The sequence below is a fragment of the Hylobates moloch genome, unplaced genomic scaffold, assembly GCF_009828535.3.
Source record: "Hylobates moloch isolate HMO894 unplaced genomic scaffold, HMol_V3 SCAFFOLD_21, whole genome shotgun sequence".
In the NCBI taxonomy this organism is placed as follows: Eukaryota; Metazoa; Chordata; class Mammalia; order Primates; family Hylobatidae; genus Hylobates; species Hylobates moloch.
The window spans coordinates 19,376,960-19,403,251 of record NW_026652296.1 but is presented as its reverse complement, the minus strand read 5'-3'; the positions used below and the strand labels follow the sequence as shown (position 1 = coordinate 19,403,251).

General features: G+C 57.1%; 2 protein-coding genes across 3 annotated transcripts; one reads left to right on the top strand and one right to left on the bottom strand.

Moving 5' to 3' along the window:
• Positions 1 to 29: 29 nt before the first annotated feature.
• Positions 30 to 19,513, top strand: LPIN3 (lipin 3). Of its 2 annotated transcripts, none has more exons than XM_032142670.2 (20): positions 30 to 208; positions 4,903 to 5,102; positions 6,655 to 6,750; positions 7,722 to 7,990; positions 8,195 to 8,275; positions 8,887 to 9,007; positions 9,175 to 9,517; positions 10,944 to 11,043; positions 11,183 to 11,343; positions 11,731 to 11,824; positions 11,923 to 11,992; positions 13,767 to 13,859; positions 13,942 to 13,985; positions 15,026 to 15,188; positions 16,512 to 16,660; positions 16,833 to 16,919; positions 17,359 to 17,511; positions 17,714 to 17,828; positions 17,916 to 18,019; positions 18,196 to 19,513. In XM_032142670.2, the coding sequence occupies exons 2-20, from the start codon at positions 4,911 to 4,913 to the stop codon at positions 18,338 to 18,340; spliced, it is 2,580 nt and encodes an 859-aa protein (XP_031998561.1). In that variant the 5' UTR covers positions 30 to 208; positions 4,903 to 4,910; the 3' UTR covers positions 18,341 to 19,513. The 2 variants fall into 2 exon arrangements, with proteins under 2 accessions (XP_031998561.1, XP_031998560.1); XM_032142669.2 differs by having other exon boundaries at positions 8,192 to 8,275.
• On the bottom strand, positions 19,429 to 26,292 carry EMILIN3 (elastin microfibril interfacer 3). The gene is made up of 4 exons (XM_032142671.2): positions 25,941 to 26,292; positions 24,510 to 24,632; positions 23,103 to 23,326; positions 19,429 to 22,519 (listed from the first exon to the last, which is right to left on the bottom strand). Exons 1-4 carry the CDS (start codon positions 26,105 to 26,107, stop codon positions 20,733 to 20,735), a joined length of 2,301 nt encoding a protein of 766 aa, XP_031998562.1. The 5' UTR covers positions 26,108 to 26,292; the 3' UTR covers positions 19,429 to 20,732.

Here is a 26,292-nt window from a genome sequence, read left to right as displayed (position 1 = left end):
GGGGTCTTTTCAGGGAGTGGAGCCTGGGCAGATTGGGGCCTGTGGAGGCTGCACTAGGATCGTAGGAGTGGAGCCGTGATCTCACCCTGTCTTAGCGGACCCGGAAGCGCCAAGTGAGTGAGGGCCGAAGACACTCACCTGTGGAGCCTGTGCACGCAGGTAGAGGCAGCAGCTCTGAGTCCAGGAGCTCCAGTGGGCAGCTCCCCAGGTAGGGCCCAACTCGGGGGAGGGGGAAGAGATGACCCTCTCCCCTCCCGCCCTGCCCATCTTTCCTGCCATCCTACATTCCTTCCTTCCTGTCCGCGGGCCTGGGTCCACCTCTAGCTATAACATGGGGATGCAGGGGTGGAGGGGCTGGCCTCATTTTGTCCCTCTCTCCCTGGCCCAGCGGCTGCAGGCCCACTGGACACCCAAAACGTAGAGTCTGGAGAGGAGACATCGAAACCTCCCAGGGGAGGCTGGCCCAGCTTTACCCCAGCCTGACTGTGTGACCTTGAGGAGGACAGCCACTTTCTCTGGTACCCAGTGTCCTCAGTTGCAAAACAGTGTCTGGCCCTTGCCCTGCTTGCCCTGAGACTGGGCAGGTCAGATGCTGTAGCTGCTGGGGGCTGGGGTGGCGCTTTCTCTCTACTGGGGCACTAGGAGTGCTTACTCTCCTGCTCCCTCTGGTCCTCAGTGGAGAGCCACACCCTTCATCCACCCAAGTCTGGGAGCCCCGAGGGCTGAGAGCCCAGTCCTAGGGCAGCTTGCTCTGGCTTCCCTGTGCTAGAGTTGTAGTCTAGCCTGGAAGGCCTGTGAACGTCCCCAAGGTGGGGTGTAAGGCCTACGTGGAGCACACATGCAAGTTTTGCAAATAGTGGCGCCACCATTGTGCACGGCCTTGAATGTCAAGTTAAGAAGTCCAAACTCCACTGGGCGCCGTGGCTCACGCCTGTAATCCCAGCACTTTGGAGGCTGAGGTGGGTGGATCATGAGGTCAGGAGATCGAGACCATCCTAACACAGTGAAACCCCATCTCCACTAAAAATAGAAAAAATTAGTCGGGCGTGGTGGCACACGCCTGTAGTCCCAGCTACTCGGGAGGCTGAAGCAGGAGAATTGCTTGAACCCGGGAGGTGGAGCTTGCAGTGAGCCAAAATCGCGCCACCGCACTCCAGCCTGGGCGACAGGGCGAGAATCCATCTCAAAAAAATAAATAAATAAAAGAAGTCCAAACTCTCAACTGCTGGCAGGGGCAGTTCATCAGAGTATGACCTGCAGTGCCCACAGGACCAGCCTGCATGAGTGGGGCTGTCATGATGCTGCTGCTGATAGGTGTCACATACAGACTTTTATTGCATTCCAGGGCTTTACACAAAGTCATTAGTTACACGCGCCTGATGTTATTCCCATTTTGGAGGCTGAGACTGAGGGTCAGAGAGATGAAGTCACTTGCCCACGGTCACAGCTAGCAAATGGCAGAGTGGGGATCAGCACCCAGATAATCTGGTGCCTTTTCTCCTAATGTCCTGTGGCCACCCGTGATCTGGGCATCTGGTTATAAAGTCTTAACCTAGGACAGCTGGAGAAAGGAGGGGCTGGATGAGCAGGAAATTGGGGGAGAAGATTCAGAGGGCTCGAGAGGGAGGGAGGGGTAGTGACTAGTCCTAAGGGGTATTCGGCTTCCTGGGAAGGTGTGAGGAGTGAAGTGGCTGATTTTAGACATGTTAGTTTATGGGTGGAGGGTGATAGAGGGGAGCCAAGCAGAGCTCTCCTCTGTCTGGAAAAGAACAAGGAAGTAGAGCTGGGTCCTGGGAAAAGGGGGTGCCTAAGGGATAGGTGAAGACAGAGGCGGGCTCACAGGAGGCCCCCAAAATGCTGAGCAGGCAGATGTGGGGGACATCCATTGGTGAAGTGGGGGGAACAGAGAGAGGAGAGAATTCTGGACTCCCATGACATTAGAGCTGAAATGGGTCTAAAAAGCTGAGGCCTTGGTTCACAGAAGGGGAAACTGAGGCTGGCCAGTTACTTGCCTGAAAATACTCCAGGGCTGGATCCGAGTAGGACCCTGGGTGCCATCTCTGCTATTCAGCCCTTTCTACTGGATCAGTGGTTCTCAGCTGGGGGCAATTTTGTCCCCCAGGAGACTTTTAAAAATGTCTGGAGACAATTTGGCTGTCACAACCTGGAGCTGCGGGGGATGAAGTGCTACTGGCATCTAATGGGCAGAGGCCAGGGATGCTGCTAAATATCCTACAGTGCACCCACCCATCCCCCAGCAAAGAATTATCTGGCCCCAAAGGGCAGTAATGCCGAAGCTGACAAACTGCACTTGGCCTTAATAGGGCAGAAAGCTCAGGCTTGGGCCTCCAGCTGGATGGACCTTTGCCCCAACCCTGGCTCTGCCCCTCCCCATGCTTGCTCCTTAATTCCTGGAAGCCTCTGGAGTCCTCTCTGCTTTTCCTGGGCACAGTGGTTTAGAGGTATGCCCACTAAGAGTCACCACTCTGTCTCCCCAGACCTATATTCAGAGTTTGGCATTAGGTAGGGAGAAACCAAAGTGGAAATGTCCCATTGAGCACATGGCAGGTGCCTTGCAGATAAACTTGATTTGAGTGACATGTTAGGGGTCCAAAGAGTTTCATTTTATCCCATTTTCACTTTGGCAATTCTAATTGTGTCTTATGTTTGTGATGCTCTGACATAGACTGAAAGAACCCACTGCTTCATCCGATGTCCCAGGATGGGCAGGATGTGGCATTATCTGAGAACTGCTGTAGAGGTGGGGGTCTTGTCGTTTAGGCTCTTCTAAGAGTAGGCTGTGGACTGGGAACACAAAAGCAGTTCCTTTCAAACGCATGAAAGGCTGCAGGAATCACCTGGGGATCCTGTTAAAATGCAGATGCTAGGCCAGGTGCAATGGCTCACGCCTGTAGTCCCAGCACTTTGGTAGGCCAAGGTGGGAGGATCACTTGAGTCCAGGAGTTTGAGACCAACGTGGGCAACGTAGCGAGACCCTGTCACTACAAAAGAAATTTAAAAATTAGCCAGGTATGGTGGTACATGCCTGTAGTCCTAGCTACTCAGGAGGCTGAGGCAGGAGGATCACTTGAGCCTGGGAGGTTGAGGCCGCAGTGAGTCATTTTGGTGCCACTGCACAACAGCCTGGGTGACAGAATGAGACCCTGTCTCAAAAAAAAAAAAAAAAAAAAAGGAAAAATATGCAGATGCTGATTCAGTAGGGCTGAGTTGGGCCTAAGTTTCTGTTTCTAACAAGCATCAGGTGATGCTGATGCTGATGCTTGTTGCTGGTGCATACCACATTTTGAGTGCAGGGTATTGCAGGGCTGTGCAGAAGTGGCCATGGGCCATGCAGCCAACTCTTGGGTGGTTTGGAAGCATGGAGTGGAAGGAGACCATGTTCTAGAGTCAGGAGGGCTGGATATGAGTCTTTACTCCCTCTCTCCCCTCCCTATACCCATGGCCTGTCGGCTTAGAAGGGCTTGAATAGTTTCCACACCTATAAAGTCACTTAACCTTGGGTAAGTCACTTAGCTTCTTTGCTAAGTGGTCTTGCATGGCAGGCTGTCCTCCAGGGGTTCTGACCCAGGGTCTGAGAGAAGAAAGTGCCCTGTAGAGGTGGGACAGTCTGGATCTTGGCAGGCAGAGGGGAAGCGGGCCACTGGCCTGGCCAGGAGGGCAGAGGTGATCACCTGAAGCTGCTGGGGCAGGCACTGTGCCAGCTTGGAGGAGGCTCTCATCATAGCCCTGTTTTTTCTCTGAGGCCACCTCAGCCTCCTGCTTCGGGCTTACCCAGCCCTGTCTGGTGTGGGAAAGCTGGAGAGACCGGTCTGACTGGGGGAGGGAGCAGCTTCAGTGGGCTGAGGCCAGCCGAAGGCTTGACTGTGGGTCTGAGCGCCTAGCCAGCTGAGCCCTGGTCTGAGGAGCTGGGGTTAGGGTTGAAATTGGAGTCTGAGAACTATAGCCTGGACACCGTTGGGGTCACACTGCACATGGACAGGCTTCCCACCAGGGAAACTGGGAAGGAATTTGTAGTTTGGGGCCTTAAGCCCCCAGCTATAGGGGATGCTCTGCCTTGAGCATCTGACCCCAGGAATGGGGCTGAACAGAGCCTTGAGTACCTGGGGTGCTCCCACCCTTGGTCCCCCATAAGTCAGCTACAATCGCCCAGCAAGACACCTTCCAACTCACAGGACCAGGAGATAGCAAGACAGCTGAGCCCATTTCTCAGATGGAAAAGTGGAGGCTCCTTCCTTCCCACTTCTTGGGAAAAGAAGAGCACTCATTAGCACAGTCACCCATTATCCAGCAGGGCCCTGAGCCTGCTATCTAATGATAATGAGGCTGCCCCCTCTTCCCACCCCCTCCTGTTTTCACAGTTGGACCATCCCAGTGGAACCACACAAACCTGGGTTCAGATCTCAGGTTCCCTCCTTCATAGTTATGAGGCTCTGGGCAGGTCACTCCACCTCTCTGAGCCTCTGCTGGCTCATCTGTAAACAGGAAATAATGACACCTGCTCAGCCAGCCCCACAGGGTTGTTGTGAAGATGAAATGAGCTGTACCCACGGAACACTGTGGTCATTATCATCAGTCATGGCATTTAGAGGCACGAGGCAACTGGATATTGTTTTACCTTGTGCCCTATTTTACAGTTGTGGAGATCGGCACTTGGAGAAGGAGGCGGCTGCCCAAGGGTCCCTTAGCAGGGCAGTGGGCAAGCTGGGGTTAGACCCACATCTACAGGTGTACCTCCCATCGCACGGCTGCTGCCATCTGTGCGAAGGCACTCCAAGGTGTGACACAAATGTAAACTTGGGGGTCTGGGTGGTCAGGCTGCAGGAGCTTCTTGTGGAGGAGCTGGAGCAGACCTCTGTGCAAGCCACTGCCTTTCTTTGCCAGCACCAGCCATGAACTACGTGGGGCAGCTGGCAGAGACGGTGTTTGGGACGGTGAAGGAGCTGTACCGGGGCCTGAACCCAGCCACGCTGAGCGGCGGCATTGACGTGCTGGTGGTGAAGCAGGTGGACGGCTCATTCCGGTGCTCACCCTTCCACGTGCGTTTTGGCAAGCTGGGCGTCCTGCGGTCACGGGAGAAGGTGGTGAGTGCTCAGGCTGGCTGAGGTGGCCACTGTAGAGTGGACTTTTTAAGCTGGGACAGCCACTACAGTCCCAGGACAGGACCTGGGGCCTCCCTTAGGTGGGGATCTGTCCTCTGGACAGGCTTCCCTTCGTTTGTACTTTCTTTGAAGGTTTTTGGGTTGATTTGGGGGTTTTGGTCTGGGAGGATTCACAGTTAGTTTCTCATGGAAACAGACCAGTAGGGCTCATCCCAGTGCTGGGGCCATCAGACCTAGCTCAGCTTACTAAGACCTTACCTGTGTGTTGTTGGTAAGTCACTTCATGCCTCTGAGCCCAGTTACTTCACCTGCACAAATGGATATGATTTTATCTGCCTAATGATGCTGGTGGGACAAGTCAATAGCAACTGATAATACTGTCCCAGGGCCAGCTATGTGGGAAACACTCAAATGTTACTTTCTCTCTCTTAATAAATCCACTTCAGGCTCGGCATGGTGGCTCACGCCTGTAATCCCAGCACTTTGGGAGGCCGACACCGGTGGATCACCTGAGGTCAGGAGTTTGAGACCAGCCTGGCCCACATGGTGAAACCCAGTCTCTACTAAAAATACAAAAGTTAGCCGGGTGTGGTGGTGGGCACCTGTAATCCCAGTCACTCCAGAGGCTGAGGCAGGAGAATCGCTTGAATCCAGGAGGCAGAGATTGCAGTGAGCCAAGATTGTGCCATTGCACTCTAGCCTGGGCGACAAGAGCGAAATTCCGTCTCAAAAAATAAATAAATAAAAATAAATAAATAAATAAATCCATTCCACCTTCACCGGGCTCAGGCAAGCACAGCAGAGATTTTTATTAGCAGCAAGGTCTAGGGTGTGAATCAAGATTCACACTGAGGCAACTGTGACGTTTCCAGGATCCTAATAGAAAAGGGTAGCCGATGAGAAACAGTATATCTGAGAGGCTAGTAGCTTGGGTTTTAGACTCAGCCTTTTTGGCTTCTTAGGCTCACTTGCTGTGAGGCTGCCTCCTAACCAATTACTCAAACCCCCAAAGCCTCAGTTTCCTCATCTATAAAGTGGAGGTAATGATAGGAGCTACTGCAAGGGGTTGCAAAGATTAAATGAGATAATCTATAGAAAACACTCCACAAAGGGCCAGTACACCGAAATTCCCACCACTGTTCATGCAGTCAATAACCTGGGGGCTGGGGACACAGCGATCAGAAGAGAGATCATGTCCCTATTCTTGTGGATGTGAGAGAGGGAAGAGCTGGGAAACCAGGCAATACACAGGAAGACCAAGACGGTGACAAGTGCAATGAGGCTCAGACAGTGGGGCAGTGTGAGTGAGGGAGAGATGGGTAGGGAGCTCAGCGAAGGCCTCTCTGAGGAAGGGGAGATGCAGCAGAGCCCCCCTTCATGGGGAGCAGCCAGGCATTTGAGGTCTGGAGGGAGGGAACTCCAGCAAGTACGGTGTTTGGGGTGGCAAGGAGCCACTGGAGGACCAGCCAGGAGGCCTGTGGTTGGAAGCATGCGCGTGAGGGCCCATGTCCCTGCCACCGCTCTCCATTTGCAGGTAGACATTGAGATCAATGGGGAGCCTGTGGACTTGCACATGAAGCTTGGAGACAGCGGGGAGGCCTTCTTTGTTCAGGAGCTGGAGAGCGATGAGGTGAGTGCTGCCCTCTTAACAGCACCTGCCCCGCCCACCCCTTTCCTGTGCCTCCTCTGAGCAGAGCCTTGGGATTTGTCACCATCCTCGCCCTTCCCTGGGAGCATCCTACCAGCAGAGGTCTGAGGCAGGGGTATCAGTTGGGGCTGGCCTCTGGCATACATGGTATGCTGTGGGGGCCCAGAGGAAGGGGCCAGGGTACCAGCTGACTCTACTTACTGAGAAGTTGGGGAAGGTTTCTCAGAAGACTGGACCCCTGAGCTGGGCCCCTGTGGGATGAAAAGGAGGCCTTCCCCAGGCAGCTTGGAGAGGAGGCGGGCGCTGAAGAAGGGGCTGGGAAGTATAACATCTGGCTTGTCCCGGGTCTGGTGCCAGCTCCGTGCGGCTGGAACCTAGAAGTGTGTAAGTGGTGGGTGTTCTCACAGGGGAGGCAGGGCCTGGCAGAAGCCAGCAGAGGAGTTGAAACAGAACTTGAAAAACTTTGAGTCCCTACTGTATGCCAGACACTGTGCAATAGACTCAGATGACAGGTGACCCCTGCCTTCAAAGAAAGTTCCAGACTGATCTGGGAGCTAGACACGTAAACAATGGATGATGAACTGTTTGGTCATTGCAGCGAGGGATGTTGGAATTGGGAGAGGGATAGCCAAGGCTCCTTCCTGGAGGAGGAGACATCTGGCTGAATCTTAAAGCAGAAGTAGATGTCTACTGTCATAGACTTGGGTAGCAGAGGAGATCGGAGGCTGATGCCAAGATCTCTGCCTGGCCTGCCAGGGTAGCAGGTGCCTCTGTTGGGGAGCTCTGAGGCCAGCAGTGGCTACAGGGCCAGGCTGGTGCCTCCACACCTGTTTTCCTGACCCTAAATGAGCTCACTCCAGGGCTGGGACCCAGGCAAGGCTCAAGATGACTGTGTGGTGAGCACAGTCCCACTAGGGTCAGCCCCCCACCTCAGTTCTTGGTCTGTTTCACAGGAATATGTGCCTCCCGGCCTGTGCACCTCACCCATCCCTTGGGGGGGTCTGTCTGGCTTCCCCTCGGACTCCCAGCTGGGCACTGCCAGTGAGCCTGAGGGCCTCGTCATGGCAGGCACGGCCTCCACTGGGCGGAGGAAGAGGCGTCGCAGGAGGAAACCCAAGCAGAAGGAGGATACAGTGGCAACTGATTCTAGTCCGGAGGAACTGGAGGCAGGCACTGAGAGTGAGCTGTCCCTGCCGGAAAAGCTGAGGCCAGAGCCCCCAGGGTGTGTAAGGACCAAGGGACTTGAACCCCAGTTTGGGGGTTCAAGTGCTGTTTCCTCTGCTCATGCTATGTGACTTTGGGCAAGGGCCTTGACCTCTCTGAGCAGTAGTTGCTTCACCTTACCAAGCCCCCGATGTCCAGGCTCTCATGCCTGCCTGGGGCATCCTGCCCGATCAGTGACCATTTCCTTGTGGCCCCTCAGCAGTGTCCAGTTGGAAGAGAAGTCTTCACCGCAGCCCAAAGACATCTACCCCTACTCGGATGGCGAGTGGCCCCCCCAGGCCAGGTGAGAGTCCAGGTGGGCTGCAGGGCCGGGACTCCAGATCAAGGTCTGAGGTTTCCATTTGCATTTTTCCTGATGACTAATGACACGGAACCCATTTAATGTGTTTACCAGCCATTCGTATTTTTCCTTTGTAAAGAGTTCAAGTCTTCTATTGATTTTTTAAATTGCGGTAGAATATACATAACATAAATTTACCGTTTTAACTATTTCAAAGTGTATACAATTCAGTGGCATTAAGTACATTCAGTGTTGAATGACCATCACCACTATCTAGTTCCAGAACGTTCCATCCCTCAAATGGAAACCCTATGCCCCATTAGGCAATCCAGCTACAACTTTGCCATCTTCTTTTTTTTTCCTTCCTTTCCCTCCCTCCCTCCCTCCCTCGCTCCCTCCCTCCCATCCTTCTACTTAGTGGATTGTCTTCTTCTTGTTGATTAGTATAAGTTATTCATATTTTTATATACTCTTTAGATCTTTACATATTCCTTATATATTATGGATTCAACACAGGCATAAATATAGGTTGCACATATTTTTTTCCCTGGCTGGGGTAGGCAGCAGCGCAGATGGGTAGGCAGGCTCAAGGCCTCTGAATATGTCTCCTGCAGCCTCTCAGCAGGTGAGCTAACATCCCCTAAGAGCGACTCGGAGCTGGAGGTGCGGACCCCGGAGCCCAGTCCCCTGAGAGCTGAATCCCACATGCAGTGGGCCTGGGGGAGGCTGCCTAAGGTAAGTCCCTCTGTATCAACCCCAGGCCCTGCCTTTCAGGGGCTCTGTGGCCCCCATGGGTCGGGGTTGGAGGGACTAAAACTCGGGCCACCGCCCTCAAAGCTTTGTGGGGCATGGGCGGCAGGCCTTGCCCTGGCCCACATCTTCCTCCATTTGTTCCACTGAAGGTGGCCAGAGCTGAGCGGCCCGAGTCCTCAGTGGTCCTTGAAGGCAGAGTTGGGGCAACCTCTCCTCCTCGGGGAGGACCCAGCACTCCCTCTACTTCTGTGGCTGGCGGCGTGGACCCTTTGGGACTCCCAATCCAGCAAACAGAGGCTGGTGCTGACCTTCAGCCTGACACAGAGGATCCCACTCTAGTGGGTCCCCCTCTCCACACCCCAGAGACAGAGGAAACCAAGACTCAGAGCTCTGGGGACATGGGCCTCCCTCCTGCCTCCAAGTCATGGAGCTGGGCCACTCTGGAGGGTCCAGTTCTCACCGGGCAGCCAGAGAGGGTCTCCAGGGGGAAAGGTGAGTGACGCTGGGTCTCTCCCACTGCCTCCCTGGCCTCTCTCTGTCCCCTGGGTGGGTGCTGGGACTTCAAGTACATTTTGAGCACCTGCTGTGTGCCAGGTGCTGTTCTTGGCACCAGCCTCATGAGGCTCACAGTGCAGTGTGGGAGACAGATGCTGCGTGTGTGGAAGGGCGTGCCACAGGCATAGCCATTGGTTGGAATGGGAGCTGTTTAAACCAGGTGGTTAGAGAAGGCCCCTCTGAGAAGGTGATGTTGGAGCTGAGACATTGAAGATTCAGCCAAGTGAGGAGCAGGGGAAGGGAATTCTAGGCAGAGGAAACAGTATGTGCCAGGGATGTAAGGCTGGAGAGAAGTTTCATGTCCAGAAATTGAAAGCAGCTGGCATGCCTTCAGCAAGAAATGGAAGACGGCCGGAATAGGAAGTCGGGCAGATGAGCAGACTCAGATGGCTCCAGCTCACAAGCTCAGCTTTATCTAAAAGCACTAGGAAAGCACGAGACCTGTGCCGTCCAAATCGGTAGCCACTGGCTATATGTGGCTATTTAAAATCAAATTAGGGACAGCATGGTGGCTCATGCCTGTAATCCCAGCACTTTGGGAGGCTGAGGTGGGAAGATTGCTTGAGGAGTTCAAGATCAAGCCTGGGCAATGTAGTGAGAACCCATCTTTACAAAAAAAAAAAAAAAAATGTTTTTTAACTAGCCAGGCACGGTGGCATGTGCCTATAGTCCCAACTACTGAGGAGGCTGAGGCAGGAGGGTCACTTAAGCCCAGAAGTTCGAGGCTGCAGTGAGCTATGATCACACCACTGTACTCCAGCCTGGGTGACAGATAAATAAAAATTAAAAATTAAAATTAAATTAAATTAATTGCAATTAAAATATAAAATTCCATTTCTTTTTTTTTTTTTTTTTTTGAGACGGAGTCTCGCTCTGTTGCCCAGGCTGGAGTGCAGTGGTGTGACCTCGGCTCACTGTGACCTCCGCCTCCTGGGTTCAAGCGATTCTCCTTCCTCAGCCTCCTGAGTAGCTGGGACTACAGGCATATGCCACCACGCCCAGCTAATTTTTGTATTTTTAGTAGAGACAGGGTTTCACCATGTTGGCCAGGATGGTCTCGATCCCCTGACTTTGTGATCCACCCGCCTCAGCCTCCCAAAGTGCTGGGATTACAGGCGTGAGCCACCACGCCCGGCCTGGAATTCCATTTCTCTGTCACACTGTGATCACATTTTAAGTGTGCCCAATAGCCACATGAGGCTAGCAGCTAATATATCAGACAGTGCAGACATGGGACATTTGTATCACTGCAGAAGGTTCTGCTGGGCAGCACTGCCTTAGAGAATTCAGAGTCAGAGGGCACTTACTGTCCACACTGCTGAGCACATGTCAGCTCTACAGATATCCTCTCTTCAACCCTCAGGCTCCGCAAAGAGAAGCCAGCACCTGGGCCCCAGTGACATCTACCTGGACGACTTGCCCTCCCTGGACTCTGAGAATGCAGCGCTTTACTTCCCCCAAAGGTGCCTGGGTTCTGGATGCCAAGGTGTCTTGGGTCTGGGCTCCTGGGGCCAAGGGTCCACTATCAAGGGCCTGGGAGGAGGGAGGACCCATCTCCCACCCTCCTCGTATTCTTGTCATTGTTGGCCCCTTTGCCTGCAGTGACTCCGGGCTGGGGGCCAGAAGATGGAGTGAACCCAGCAGTCAGAAGTCCCTGAGGGACCCCAACCCTGAACATGAATCTGAACCCACTCTGGACACAGTGGATACAATAGCACTGTCCCTCTGTGGTGGACTGGCTGACAGCCGGGACATCTCCCTAGGTATGTTTGACTATGGCCAAGCCCTTTTGAGGACTGGTGCTGAGCCTAGAGGATGGGTAGGGCAGGGAAGACCGTGAGGGTGGGGCAGTAGAGGTGGGAGGCTGGGCTTCCCTGCAGCTCTCTGCTTTGTGCAGCCCACACTCCGCCAGCAGGGGCTGGACCTTCCCAAGTCCCCGTGAAGCAAAATGCTTGATGCTAAGTTGTGAGTTATCCTGTGAATCCTGGGGTGGGAACAGGTGTAAAAACCACAGGTAGGGAGGAACACTGCCAGGTTACAGAGCCAACCGACAGGAGGTGAGCAGCAGAGTGGGGAGCACCAGGGGGCTGGGGCGGCGGGTCACATGGGATGTGCCAGCCTCACCCCTCACTCTCTGCCTCTGTGCCCAGAGAAATTCAACCAGCACAGCGTCTCTTACCAGGACCTCACCAAAAACCCCGGACTTTTGGATGACCCAAACCTAGTGGTGAAAATCAATGGAAAGTAAGTCCCAGAGCTGGGGCTGCTGGTGGCCGGAGAGTCATTTCCCTCTTCACAACCCTGCAGCTGCTGCAGCCTGATGCCCTGTTCTGTCTCTCTAGGCATTATAACTGGGCTGTGGCTGCCCCCATGATCCTCTCCCTGCAAGCCTTCCAGAAAAACTTGCCCAAGGTAATGGTTAGAGTACCATTGCCCCTGCTGGGGAAGGTAGCCATAGACTCAGGGCAGGGAGACCCTTGGCAAGGACGTGAAGGGTGAGCAGAGATGGGCCTGGGGGCCAGGGGCTGGCTGGCTGCAGGATTCACTCTGGGAGAGGCGACACAGGTCCCTGAAGCCTTGCCCCACCCTTCCCTGGTTTCCTGGCCCTGGCCGAATCCTGTTGTATTTAAACTTGACTTCACAGGAGCTCAGGACAAACCAGAGGGGAAGAAAAATCCAACAGATGCTTAAACAAGGACAAGTCTTTAGCAGGAAGCCTTTGCATCTGAAATATGGGGAAGCCTTTGGATCTGAAATACAGGGTTTGGCAAATGGAAGTTGCACCCTTCACCTTGCCTGAAGACTATTCCTCCAGGCTGGGCTGAAGGGTGCTTACTTTCTCTATCTGCACACATTTCTTGAGTACCTACTATGTCCCAGGCCTAGGCTGGGGACAGTCATGAATAAACGAAACAAAATTATCCCTGCTCTCGAAGGAAGACGAAGTTAACCAAAGACTCACTCAGATGAATATAATTCAGCCCTGAGTGCTGGGAAGGACAGGTGTGCAGTGCTTGCAGAGCCTACGGCAAGGGGGTTTGATAAGCAAGTGCCTGCTGCGCAGAGATTGAAGGATGGGTGGGCCTTGAGCTGGCCAGGGGTGGGGAACAGCATGTATGATGCCCAGAGGGGGAAAGGAATGAGGGTATGCATAGCCTCTTTACTCTTCCCAGAACCTCTTCCCTGGTCTTCCCAGCCACCTTCCCCTACTCATGGAGGATGGTGCCCTCCTGGGCAGTGCCAGCCTGTGCCAACCTGCACCGGCCCCTCTGGGAGCGATCCAAGGCACCACACTGACCTGGCGTGGCCTGTTGTTCTTGGCTTGCCCACAGGGCATCACTAACAGATGTTGACAGCTGTCACTGCCATTGGGTGACAGCTTCGTCGTCTGGCTGGTACAGGGTCTGAGCTAGGACCCAGAGTCTGTGGGAAGGAAGAGGGTCCCTTCCCTGCTTGGATCTCCTCACCTTACCCAGACAGACCCACCGCTTGAGGACCCTGAGAGACCCCTGCCCAACCAGCCTGTTCCCAGCTCAAGGGGGCCCCCTGGCTGTTCCCAGCCCAAGCCCACATCCTCCTGACTTGGGTCTGTAGGATGCTGGTGTGTCCCCCAGATGGGCCTTGGCCTGGGCTCTGCCTGGGGTTATCTATAATAGCATAGATCTAATCAGCATTTTTTCACAAGGTCAACTTGCCCCAACCAGACAGTTATGGTAACACGGAAAAGGGGGCTGTTCGTGGAATAGGATCACCGACCTTAGGAGGTTGCCTGGGGCAGTCTTGGAGGTTGAGGGGAGTACCGGCTAAAGATTGTTCTCCCTGCTGCCACTTGGTCACAGCATAGGGAGTACCAGATCTTGAGAAACTCCCAAAGCATTGCTTTTAACTACTCTAGTAGAGGAATGGATCCACAAGATTTGGAGGCCAGGCTGAGGCTGGGTTACAGCTAGGGATCGGGGCTGGGGGCAGGAATAGCCCTTGGTCTTTTGAGCAGAGCTCACCCAAGTCATTGCTTGGAATCCCAGGATGGAGGTGAGCACACTTCCTTGGCTTCCAGATGTTGACAGCACCTTGCCCTAGGGTTGGCCCAGACTCTGGGCTCATGCGTGGAGGGTCCCAAGAACAACGTAAGGTAGGTTGTTTATGTGGTGCAGGAAACACTGCCATGGCTTTCATCTGCCCACAGAGCACCATGGACAAGCTGGAGAGGGAGAAGATGCCCCGGAAGGGTGGGCGATGGTGGTTTTCCTGGCGACGCAGGGACTTCCTGGCCGAGGAGGTGGGTGGTCCCAGTCGAGGGGCAGGGCCAGGGCCAGCACAGGGCAGGAGGTGGGATTCACTAATGGATGTTCTTTCCACAGCGCAGTGCCCAGAGGGAGAAGACTGCAGCCAAGGAGCAGGAGGGGTGAGTGAGACACCCTATACGGGGCTCTGCAGTGGGCGCCTGGGAAAGATGGCCCTGGGTGCAGGGGGGCAGCAGGGAGGAGCCAGCACCCTGTCTCCAGCTGTGGGTTTTTTTTTTTTTTGTCATTCCCCAAGCACCAAGCACTTCTTTTTTTGTTTGTTTTTGTTTGTTTTTGAGACAGAGTCTGGCTCTGTTACCCAGGCTGGAGTGCAGTGGTACGATCTTGGCTCACTGCAACCTCCACCTCCCGGGTTCAAGCGATTTTCCTGCCTCAGCCTCCTGAGTAGCTGGGATTACAGGCGCCTGCCACCGCACCTGGCTAATTTTGTATTTTTAGTGAGACGGGGTTTCACCCTGTTGGTCAGGCTGGTCTTGAACTCCTGACCTCGGGTGATCCACCCATCTTGGCACCCCAAAGTGTTGGGATTACAGGCGTGAGCCACCGCAAGCACTTCTATACCTTTTCTTTCTCCTGAGAAATGGCCCCATTTTACAGGTGGGAAAAATGAGGCCTAGAGACACATTTCCTGGCCCACAACGAGGAAATGGCAGAGCTGGCACAGGTCCTCAGGCTCCTGCTGCAGACAAGGGGATCCCTATTAAGGAGGGGCAGGGCCTCTCCCAGCCCAAATAAGCCAACTGACTTTGTTTCCTTTTTCCACATCTGAAGTGACCCAGCTGCCTAAGGCTGGGTGGAGAGTAGCTAAGGATGGCCTGACTGAAACCAAAGCAGGTGGGGTTGGGAGCAAGCCCAGAGATACACTTTAGGTATTTCAGGTAAATTATCTCCAAGGCAGGCACTGAGGGCTAGCAGCCCTGGGTCTCGACACCCTCTGCTGTCACTTGGCTGGGTGGAGACTGCCAGCCTGCACCCCTGTGTCTGCCACCACTCCAAATGGGTTGCACCTAGAGGGAGGGATCACCGATACCCTGGGTAGTCCCTGGCATGGCGGGGACAGATCCAGCCTCTTCTTGGCATCTCCTGGGAGTGAAGGCCCTTTGGTTGGAGGAGATGGCCTGAGAGCCAGCACGGTCCACAGGGAGAAGACAGAAGTCCTGAGCAGTGATGACGATGCCCCAGACAGCCCTGTGATCCTCGAGATCCCCTCCTTGCCACCCTCCACGCCACCCTCCACGCCACCCTCCACTCCACCCTCCACTCCTACCTACAAGAAGTCCCTCCGCCTCTCCTCTGATCAGATCGTAAGTGTGGGTTGTCTGTGTGGAGGTTGGGGAGGGGCTGAGCTAATTCTGTCTTAGAGTCCCTCAGGACCCGGCTGAGAATTGGCTCCAGGGAGCCACATGTTCACCAAAGGCCAGAATCTATCCCCTTGGGAGCCTCCCTGATGGCCTCCACTTGAATACCTCCAAGGGCAGGGTGCTCACTTCTTCTCATGCCAGCCCATTTGTCTGTCAGACACTGGGAAAGCTGTCTCTTAGGTCCTCCTAAGATATCAACCTGTAGTGAGCCAGCAGGCTCTAGGTCAGCCCTTGGAAGCAACACTAAAAAGAATCAAATGCTGATGACAGCCCCTCAGATTCTGGCAACCCTTGGCCCCAAGTCACGTCTTCTCTAAGCTCAGTAACTGGTGGCTTCTGGAATAAGAACATATTTTCTTTTTTTTTTTTTTTTTTTTTTTTTTGAGACGGAGTCTCGCTCTGTCACCCAGGCTGGAGTGCAGTGGCGCAATCTCGGCTCACTGCAAGCTCCGCCTCCCGGGTTCACGCCATTCTCCCACCTCAGCCTCTCCGAGCAGCTGGGACTACAGGCGCCCGCCACCACACCCGGCTAATTTTTTTATATTTTTAGTAGAGACGGGGTTTCACCATGGTCTCGATCTCCTGACCTCGTGATCCGCCCGCCTCGGCCTCCCAAAGTGCTGGGATTACAAGCGTGAGCCACCACGCCCGGCCAAGAACATATTTTCTTCATGGTTGTGGCTCCATGGTCAGGGAGGTGTCCAGGAGGGGCTGACCAGCCAGTACAAAGCAGCTGCCATCTGTCTGGTACCCTGGAGCTCACACTCAACTCAGGGCTTTGGTGGGAAGTGGCCCTGATCCTTCCCTATGGACCAAGTACAGGGTTAGGCCTCTCCTTAGGACAGTGTTGACTCAGGTACCCTGGCCCCAAGGAGGGGCTTCCTATGGAGATCCCCACAGGACCCCCATCTATGGAGGGGGGTGTCTCCCTGCCAACAGCAGCCCCGGCCTTGGGGCTGGCCTGGGAATCCCGGGCAGGGAGTCATGGATGCGGCTTTGTCTGTGAGTTACATCTCAAAGGGGAGTGAAGGGAGGCTAGGGCTCCTGTGGCCTGCACTGGACAGGGCCCTGATCAGCATGGCCACCCTCTGCCCACATGGATATGTCTGCGCGTGGCTATCTCTGATGAATCCAAGAAGGGTCTCTGAGCTAGGAGGAAGAGGGGAATGAGAGGCCCGAGGGGATTGGAGGCCACAGCGTAAGGGGAGAGGTAGGCAGTGCCTGGCTGTCATCGATCACAACGCACCCCCCTTTGTCTGGCCTCAGCGGCGCCTGAACCTGCAAGAAGGTGCCAATGATGTGGTGTTCAGTGTGACAACTCAGTACCAGGGCACCTGCCGCTGCAAGGCCACCATCTACCTATGGAAATGGGACGACAAGGTGGTCATCTCTGACATCGACGGCACCATCACCAAGTGAGGCCCACCTGGCTGTGGGAAGGGGAGGGAGAGGGGTTGTGGACTCGCCTCCCTCTGTGCTGGGTGTGGTGGGGAGTGAGAGGAGCCCTCCCTTCCTGGTGGGCCATCTTGGGGCTGGAGCAGGGCCACATGGAGCTGCCTTGGAATAACCCTTCTTCTCTCACTCTAGGTCGGATGCTCTGGGCCATATCCTGCCCCAGCTGGGGAAAGACTGGACACACCAGGGCATCACCAGTCTCTATCACAAAATCCACCTGTGAGTGCCTGGGCTGGTGCTGGGGCTGAGGCAAGGCCCCCAGCTCTAGAGAGGGAGTGACAGGACAGGACAGGACATCTTGGGGACCAGCAGGGCCCACAAGGGAGGCCGCCAGTGCAGGTGCCTGTAGTGCTGAGACCTCTCTGTTGGCCCGCAGTTCTGCGAAAGGCTCATTCCCTGGGGCTGTGTTCTAGGATCAGGGCCCATCTACTGGCCTGAGGCCGGAGGGGAGGCCCTCTCCATCCTGGTCCACCCAGGCCTCAGGACTCTGTGCACCGTCCAGCTGAGTCCACTGCCTGGCCATTCTCTTCAAGTCCCTTCCCTGCAAAGGTTGGAACATCAGAGTCCCACAGTTGGGCTGGGCAGGCTAAAGCCAGGGAAACAAATGGGGGCTGGCTGGTCTCTGATGGCTCTATGCCACCCTGTCCCCCACTCTCAGAAATGGGTACAAGTTCCTGTACTGCTCGGCGAGGGCCATTGGCATGGCGGACCTCACCAAGGGGTACCTGCAGTGGGTGAGCGAAGGGGGCTGTAGCCTCCCCAAGGGCCCCATCCTTCTGTCTCCCAGCAGCCTCTTCTCTGCCCTCCACAGGTAACCACCCCTACACATACAAGCCCATGGCCCCCTGGTGGGGAGAGGCAGGCCCACTGCCAGGCCAGCCTTAGCAGGCTGGCATTAAGCTCTCAGGTGGCAAGGAGGGTGGGGTCAGATCCCCCGTCACCTGAGCCTGCCATCCCCTCTGCCTTCTTCCCTACTTTGGCCCCCTTCCCTGCTGTGGTTCTGGCCCCCCCAGAGAGGTGATTGAGAAGAAACCAGAGGTGTTCAAGGTCGCCTGCCTGAGTGACATCCAGCAGCTGTTTCTGCCCCACGCACAGCCCTTCTATGCTGCCTTTGGGAACAGGCCCAACGTGAGTGTGTCCCCTCCACTCTGCTGAGCCACCTCTCCCCAGCTGCCTGCAGGCCTCTGTTCCATGGGCCGCTCCTGTCTCCCACAGGACGTCTTTGCCTACCGGCAGGTGGGCCTGCCTGAGTCACGCATCTTCACGGTCAACCCCCGGGGAGAGCTCATCCAGGAGCTCATAAAGAACCACAAATCCACGTGAGGCTAAACCCTGCCACGTTCCCCATACCCTGCCACGTCCCCCTGCCCCAGCTTCTCCCCGGGCCCCAATTTCACCTCTTACCGGGGAGCCTGTCCCTTCCTCTGGGTTCCCATGGCTGAGGCTGTGGTTTGGTGGCAGCTCAGGCTCAGTGCTGGCCCCCTCCTGCCTGTAGGTATGAGCGGCTTGGTGAGGTGGTCGAGCTCCTCTTCCCACCTGTGGCCCGTGGCCCCAGCACAGACCTGGCCAACCCTGAATACAGTAACTTCTGCTACTGGCGGGAGCCATTGCCTGCTGTGGACCTTGATACCCTGGACTGAACCTGCCCTGGCTGGCTTCTCCCTGGCCCGGCCCAGGACTGACTAGGTGTCCTGGGGTATAGGATGGTGGGAATTGGAGTGTCATGGGGCAAACCCACTGAAGGGGAAGGAGGGGGCTGCAGGTTGGTTGGTTGCCAGCTAGAGAGATTCCCCCATCTTCCCCGTCCTATTTTTGCCAGCTAAGCTGCAGCTGCTCCAGGCATCAGTGTGGCACTGGCCTGGGGCAATTAGTTTGTCATCTGGGCCCTTGCAGGTTTTTTTTTTTTTCTTGAGACAGGGTCTTGCTCTGTTGCCCAGGCTGGAGTGCAGTGGCATGATCTTGGCTCACTGCAACCTCTGCCTCCCGGGTTCAAGCGATTCACCTGCCTCAGCCTCCCCAGTAGCTGGTATTACAGGCATGTACCACCACGCCTGGTTAATTTTCGTGTTTTTAGTAGAGATGGGTTTTCACCACATTGGCCAGGCTGGTCTCGAACTCCTGACCTCAAGTGATTTGCCCACCTCGGCCTCCCAAAGTGCTGGGATTACAGGCATGAGCTACCATGCCGGGCCTCCTTGCAGGGTTTTCTATGCCCTTGATACCTGTCTCCCTGTCAACCTGGGACCTTGCTGTAACTCTTGATAGGACAGGGAGAAGAGGGAGGCCCTACCGAGGCTTGAGGCTTCAGTGAAGGCTTAGTGGCAGCAGTGGGAGTGTGGTACAGCCTCTGGAAGGACACAGTGTTCTCCCTGCCCCTTGTCTGGAAGCCAGGACTGTACCCTCTGAAGCCAGACATCACTGCCAACACATCTCCCTTGCTGGTGTCCTGGCGTTTCAGCATATGACACACACCCACACCTGCAGGCTGACAGTGTGGCTCCGGCTTGGCCTGCTCCCCGTCCGGCTGCTGCTGCTACCTCTCTCCAGACCTCCCTTAAGGACAGTCCCAAACTCAGCTGGGGCAGGTGTTGGCCTGACAGTCCTCCCTCAGCCTCTGCTGGCCAGCTTGGTGCTTACAGCTGCTGGGTAAGCTCTTGCCTAAGGAGCTGTGGGAAGCAGGGCTGATGTCCCAGCAACCTCTCCTCCCACTGTCTTTGAAGAAAGTAGCTTTGGACTGGCTAAAAGCTTTAATCCAGAGCCTGCCCTACTCCGATAGTACCAGAGTGGAGGGCAGAATACCAAATGTCCAGGAACCAAAGGCAGGGCTGTGGGGACCTGAAGAGCAGCACAGTGGGGCCCGTGCTGCTGTGGGGGAAACTGAGGAGCCTCAGCAGAGACCGGTGTCAGAGACTCTGGGAACTACATAGGCCTGAGGAACATGCATTTTCAAGTTGTCCATTGATGATGGTTTCGTACCTGAATTTCTCACCTTTTGTGAACATCCTGGGAGGGTGGGGGTTTTGCAGGGGTGTTAAAAGCAAGGCTTGGAGCCCCTTTCCTCCAGCTGGGGGCTCCTTCTCCGGGCCTGGCCTCATTCAGGCCGCTTTGTAGAGAAATGCCCTGACCTCGCAGGAAGGATTTCCCCACCCCCAAGTGGAAGGAAGAGGACAGTGTGGGCACCAGAGGTCCCTGGAAACATCTTAGGGGAAGGAAAGGAAAAGGATAAATTTGGAGTGGGGGGGTCTCTAAACAGATTGCCTGGATTCCGTTCTTTCCTGGGGTTCTACAGCTGCCTAAGCCCTCACCTTGGGGGAGGATCAAAGGGAATAAAGAGAACTCTTGGCTGAGTCTTTGTGCTTCTGTTCTGTCCTGAAGGACATGTGAAGAGCCAGAAACATCTGGCAGCCTCTGGTCCTTAGTTCAGATACAGCATCCGTGAAGCTGCCAGGTGTGAGGAGAGTTCCAGTGGGCATCAACTTCCTGCACAAACCTAGTCCTGATGGCTGCAAAGAGAAGCCGAGGGGACAAGGAACAGAAGCCACCAAGGGCTGTGGACTGTTGCTTGTGGGCACAGGGCAATGTGGACAGGCCACTGGCTGTGGGCCTGTAGGTCTCTGCACAGTTGCTGAGGCTGGTACTGACTGCCTGCGGGGTCCTCTGAAGGCCTTACATATGGGCACTGATCAAGGCCAGTTGGCCACAGCAGCTGCCCCTGCCAGCCACGCTCAGGCCCTGCAGCTGGCTGCCCAGACACTGATTTGCAGACAGTGGAATGTGAAATCTCTCGAGTCCACCCTGGTCTTCAAGCACGACATCCTTGCCTTGACCACTGTCCGGAACTGTCCAGTTTGTGCAGCACTGCGCATGGGTTTTGGTGGCTGGGATAGCCACATGGAGGATTCCCTCAGTGGCCTCCTTAGTGCCATTTGGGCTAGCCAGGGAAGGCTGGAAGGCACTGCTGGATAAGACTGGGCTCTGGGGTGATGTTCCCCGAGTTGGTGGGATCTAGGGGTTGGGTCCTGGCCAGCCTGTCTAGTTGGCTTGCCCTGGCCGCGCCTGCTCAGCCAGCTGGGCCTGGCAGTCCAGTAGGTCATCCCGGAGGCGGGCAATGTCCTGTGTGTGCTGGGCCAGCGTACGATTCAGCTGGTCCACATGGCTCCACAGGCCCTCTGTGGGCCTCAGTGGCTCAGTGGGCAAGCTGTCCAGGCCCGCAGCCAGCAGGCCCAGCCTCCTGCACGCACCCTCCACTTGTGCCACCCGCTGGTCAAAGTGTCCCACTGTGTGCTGAAGTTTCTGGGCTGTGTCCTGGCAGCGGCTCAGCCCACTGGCCACCTTGGCCACACCAGCCTTGAGTTGCTCCAGCTCCCCACGCAGGTTCAGGACCTGCCTGTGGCCAGCCTGAAGCCTGGAGCCTTGGCTGCTGACCTGCTCCTGGATGGCCTGGACTTCGGCTTCCACCTTGCGTTCCCGCTCATCCAGGGACGTGTTGGCAGCCAAGAAGGCATCAGAGTACTGGCTGACAGAGTCACTGAGGCCTGTGAGCGACTTGCTCACTGAGTTCAGATTGACCTTGAGCAGAGTGATCTCGCCTTGGAGTGAGCTGCCTGTCCCTTCTGCCAGCTGACCCTGGACCTCGGCCACAGTGCCATTGAGCTGCTGGAGCAGTGCTGCGTGGCTGGCCACCTGGCGTAGGAGGGCCTCACTCCGGCTCTGCCAGGCCTTCACCTCTGCCACCAGGTTGTCCAGGATGGCTGAGGTGGTGCTCGGGATGCACGAAGTCTCCAGTGAGACCAACCGTTGCTCTAGCACGGCCAGCTCTGTCTGCACGAGGGGCCGAGCTGGCCTGCCCGGAGAGGCGCTGTCATGGCTTAGCTCCCCAGCCAATGTTGCTAGGCGCTCCTCGAGGCTCTGCACGCGCTCTTCCAGCATGGTCCCAAAGCCGCCCACTCCCCACCCCCCCATCTCCAACCTCAGACAGCATCCCCTTGCTCCACCCTCTGTCCCATTGAGCGTCTCCAGACCCTCAAGCAGCCCGTCCACACCTCCCTCAAGCATGGCAGCAGAGAGCCTCGTAAGCTCATCCCCGGCCGGGGCACCGGGGCCCCTTTGGGTCTCGGTGACTGCCTGCAGGGCCCTCTCAAGACCATCCATACGGGCACTGATCAAGGCTAGTTGGCCACAGCAGCTGCCCCTGCCAGCCATGCTCAGGCCCTGCAGCTGGCTGCCCAGCTGTGACAGCTCCTGGCGCAGGGCCAGCTCCCGGCCATCAAGGCTCTGGTGCAGCCTCCGGCTGGCGGCCTGACCCTCCTCACATTGCCGCCGTACCTCCTGCACTCGCAGGTCACACTCACTCTGGACGCCTTGCAGCTTCTGCTCGAAGCCATCCAGCAGGCTCCCCCAGAGTCGGTGTAGCCGTCGGTCCACGTACTCCTCCAGCAGGGCCAGGGAGGTGAGCGGGGATGGTGGGGCTTCCCGCAGCCGCTGCAGGTGGGCCTCATGGCCGAGTGCCAGCCCATGCACCTTGTCTAGAAGCTGCACCTTGGTCCGAAGAGTGTTGCTCACCTCTGTCACCTTGCTTAGGATCTCGTCCAAGGGAGGTGTTAGTGGCCCTCTGGCTCTGTCTCCTGGGCCCACAAGCCCCTCAGGGATGACCCCAAAGCCCACAGGGACAGCAGGAGCCCTGGGGCCACCAGTCATCCTGTTGGGATCCTCGTGGCTGGCCACCAGGCCACTGAGGGTACCATATGTTTGAGCTAGGCGCTGGACGTCACCCTCCAGGCGTTCCAGCCGCTCACCAAACAGCCCTGGGCCTTTCCTTCCTGGGAAAGAGAAGAGAGCCCCAGGGGCATCACTGGCCTCACCCTCTCAGCTTGTCACAATGCCAGGCCACCCAAGAGGCTTTCTGTTCTTTTTTTGTTTGTTTGAGACAGAGTCTTGCTCAGTCGCCCAGGCTGGAGTGCAATGGTGCGATCTTGGCTCACTGCAAGCTCCGCCTCCCGGGTTCATGCCATTCTCCTGCCTCAGCCTCCCGAGCAGCTGGGACTACGGGCGCCCGCCACCACGCCCGGCTAATTTTTTTGTATTTTTAGTAGAGATGGGGTTTCACCATGTTAGCCAGGATGGTCTCGATCTCCTGACCTCGTGATCCACTGGCCTCGGCCTCCCAAAGTGCTGGGATTATAGGCGTGAGCCACCGCGCCCAGCCGAGACTTTCTGTTCTAAGCCTACCTTCTCACTGGGCATAACCCCCTCAGCTTTATGGTGGGGTGAAGGTGGGGCTTGGGGCTTGCCCCTCCCCATCCATGCCGGAGCTCAGCCAGCCTGGGATCAGTCCCCTCCCTGCCCCTGCCACTGAGCCCAAGAAACCCAATCACCTTGGAGGGTCTCCTTGGGCAGACTCACCGTGAGGGCTGGGGGCTGCTCTGCTGTAGGAAGGGGGCCTGGGGCCTGGGTCCAGCTGCCCCGAAGGAATCTGAGGCTCAGGCTCCAGCTGGGGTGGGGCAGCCCCATGGTCCGTGAGGTGCTCAGGGCAGCGTTCCCCAGTGAAGCCGGGACAGCAACGCCAGGCGAGGTCTGTCACTGTCTTGTAGCCAACCTTGTATTTGGGTCTGAGTACTGTGTGGTACCTGGGCCAGGGAGGGCAAGAGAGCGGGATCCTGCACCTGAGGGCTGTGCTCCTCCCCCTAGCTGGCACTCAGGGCCGCCCTCAGACACTTGCATAAGGCTGGGTATCTCCCCACCTCCATACCACCCCCAGGGCTTTACTTTTTCTGTGTTTAAGGTGACAGGGGTGGGTCTTCCTGAAGCTCACAGTCATGTTAGGGAAGGATGCAGGTAGAAGTCCCACCCATCCTGGTAGCTTGGAGAGAAGCAGGAATTTTGCCCCATCACTTCCAAGACCACTTGGACCCCCTCTAGCTCCTGCTGCCATGAGAAATTCCACTCAGGCTGCAGTAGCACCTGGGAGAATTCAGACACAGCCCCAGCCCTCCCTGTGGGTAGGGAGGGGCACTGCCCTGGAGCTGGCGCTGGCAGCCCCCTCACTGCCCTGGGGGCCACTCTTGGCTCCCACCTGCTCCCCTTAGTTCTTTCCACTCCTCTCTAGCCTGCTCCGGGACCTCGGCTCTGGTCAGAGAGGCAGATGGATGGGTACCTCTGATTGTGAGCAGGGAAGGGAAGGTCCGGGGTACAGGCAGGCTCGCGAGGGTCCATGCCCTCACGTGTTCAGCCACGTACCTGTTCACCCACTGACACACCAGAGACAACAGGTTTGTTTCCACACACACACGAACCTCTCCAGGTACAGAGCTGTGCATCCCGTGTGCATGCAGCCCCAGAGGCCCTCATGTGCAGCCCTGCTGCTCTGGCTTCCTCTCCCTGCCCCATGGCCTGCCTCCTTGTGGTCACCACAGTCCTCCCTGGGCCTGCCAGGCCCCCCTGTGGCATCACCCATTGCCTAAGGGGCCCTCTGCTCCCTCCTCTCCCCTCACCTTCTGCCTCTGTTACTTCCTCCTAGCCTTGTGCTGCCTCTGCCCACAGAACCTTCCCCTTGTCCCTCTGTGGTTCCTGGGCTTCAACCCAAGCTTGCCCGTCTGTGTGGGTGATGCTCTGCTGCAAGCCCAAATCCCTGGGGTCCTCCTTGGCACCCTCTTTTCTGGGGCCGCCTTCTACTCTGGCCTGTATGGGGGCTCAGGTGGGCTCTCTGGAGTCCAAGAAGCCCCTTGTGGAGTTGGCAGCTGCTCTCAGCTGAAGGCAGGACTGGCGCTTGTGCCAGGAGATTCCAAGTGTGTAGGTGAGGAGTGCACTTACGTGACTGTCCCGGGGCACTTGGGCCCCCATCCACACTGCCGGTATTCAGCCTTTACATAGCTCTCCGCTCCCTCCTGTAGGATGCAGGTCACATTCCTGTGCACCACATAGGCACAGAGGGCCCTACAGGAGAAAATGGCACCCCTGGAATATCTGGCTGAGTGAGGCCCACAGAGGCGCCTACCCTCCCACCTCCATCTGTGGGCCTCAGCAGGGCTCCAAACCCCTATGTCTCTTCTGTCTGTTCTCCGTGTCCCCGGGAGCCAACGCCCTTGGTCTGGGGTCCAGCCCCCCTGCTGGTCTCTGATTCCAGCCTCCTTGATGGGTGGCCCTTGGGCTAAGCACTATTTGGAACCAGGAGCCTGATGTGGCTGCCCGTCGCTGCGTGGGGAAGAGGCTAGCCCGGATTCTCCCTCAAGTGCCCTGCCACACCCCCCATCCTTCGCTGATTCCAAACTCCTTATCTTGGCATTCAAGGCTTCTGAGTCCCCACTCAGTGACTCCTTTGAGAGCACCACGTCTTGTCCTTCCTCCCTGCCTGGCTCCCGGGGAAATCCACCTCTCCTCGTAGTTTTGCAGCCCCTGCCTTTGGTCCTGTTCCCTTACTCTCAGAGCAGTTCTTGTACCACCTCCTCCAGGAGGCTCGCTGTGATGTACCCAGGCCCACTGAGTGTCGGTACTCTCCCTCCTACAACAGCTCTCAAATTCAGCTAGAATTCAAGTTCAGCCAGCACCCCAGGCAGAGCCTCCAGCCCACTTAACTGAGGCCAGTTCGCAAGCCACTGCCCACGAAACACCAGAAGCTGAGGCGGGGGCAGCAGGCTCCTTGATGAGCCACAAGGGCTGAGGAGGTGGCTGCCTGGCATAAGCTGACCACTGTGGACGGCTGTGCCACAGCACAGGCCCGGAGCCAGGAGCCTGCACTGGCTCTGCAGCCCGGCCACGCTGGGGCTCCCATGGGTTGCTGGGGCCAGGCTGACTGCGAGAGGGGAGCGGCCGCCCCGATGCGCAGCTCCATCTCCTACCTGGCCGGGCCAGGGGAGAGAGGGGAGGCCCGGGGCGGGGGAGCCCCGCGTGCTCAGCGCGCGGACCGCCCTTCCTCCTCTCCCTCCACCTGGTCCGCTCGCCCGGAGTCTGCACACAGCGCAGCTGGAAAATGTTACTTCGCTGGAAAGGTTTCCGCGGGCACTGCCAGGATCCCAAGCCGCCGCGCCAGGCCCCCTCGGTTCCTTTTTCCTCGCCAGCCCCGCAACCTCCCGGAGCGTGGGGCGCCCGCCTGGGCAGGGGCTCGGCCCCGGGCGCCGCCCCCTCTGTGCAGCGGCCTCGGGGTGCCCGGGGCCTCAACGCCCCCCGCGGGTGCGGGCAGGTGGGAGCGGCGGCGCGCGCGGGCCCATCCCTCCCTCTTCCCGCCTGCCGCCTGCCCGCGCTTACTTGTGCGGCCCCGGGCGCAGCCGCGGGCGCCATCCCGTCGTGTAGAGACTGTAGCGGGAGGCACCGGGCGGCGCGGGCCGCGCCAGGAGCGGGGTGCCCCTGGCCTGCGCCCCCGAGAGCAGCGCTGCGACGGCGCACAGCCAGACGAGCAGGCGGTGGCGGCCCATCGCGGCCCCCGCGCCTCTGCCCGGCCCCGCGCGGTGCCCCCCGCCGGGTGTCCGCCTGCAGCGCCGCGCCGCCCCCGCCGCTGGTCGGCCCGGGTCCCGCCCCGAGGGTCCCGGGGTCTCCTTCGGCCCCCCGAGGTCGCTGACCCGGCCGCCTGGCGCTTCGCGGCGGCTGCGTCCCCCGGAGT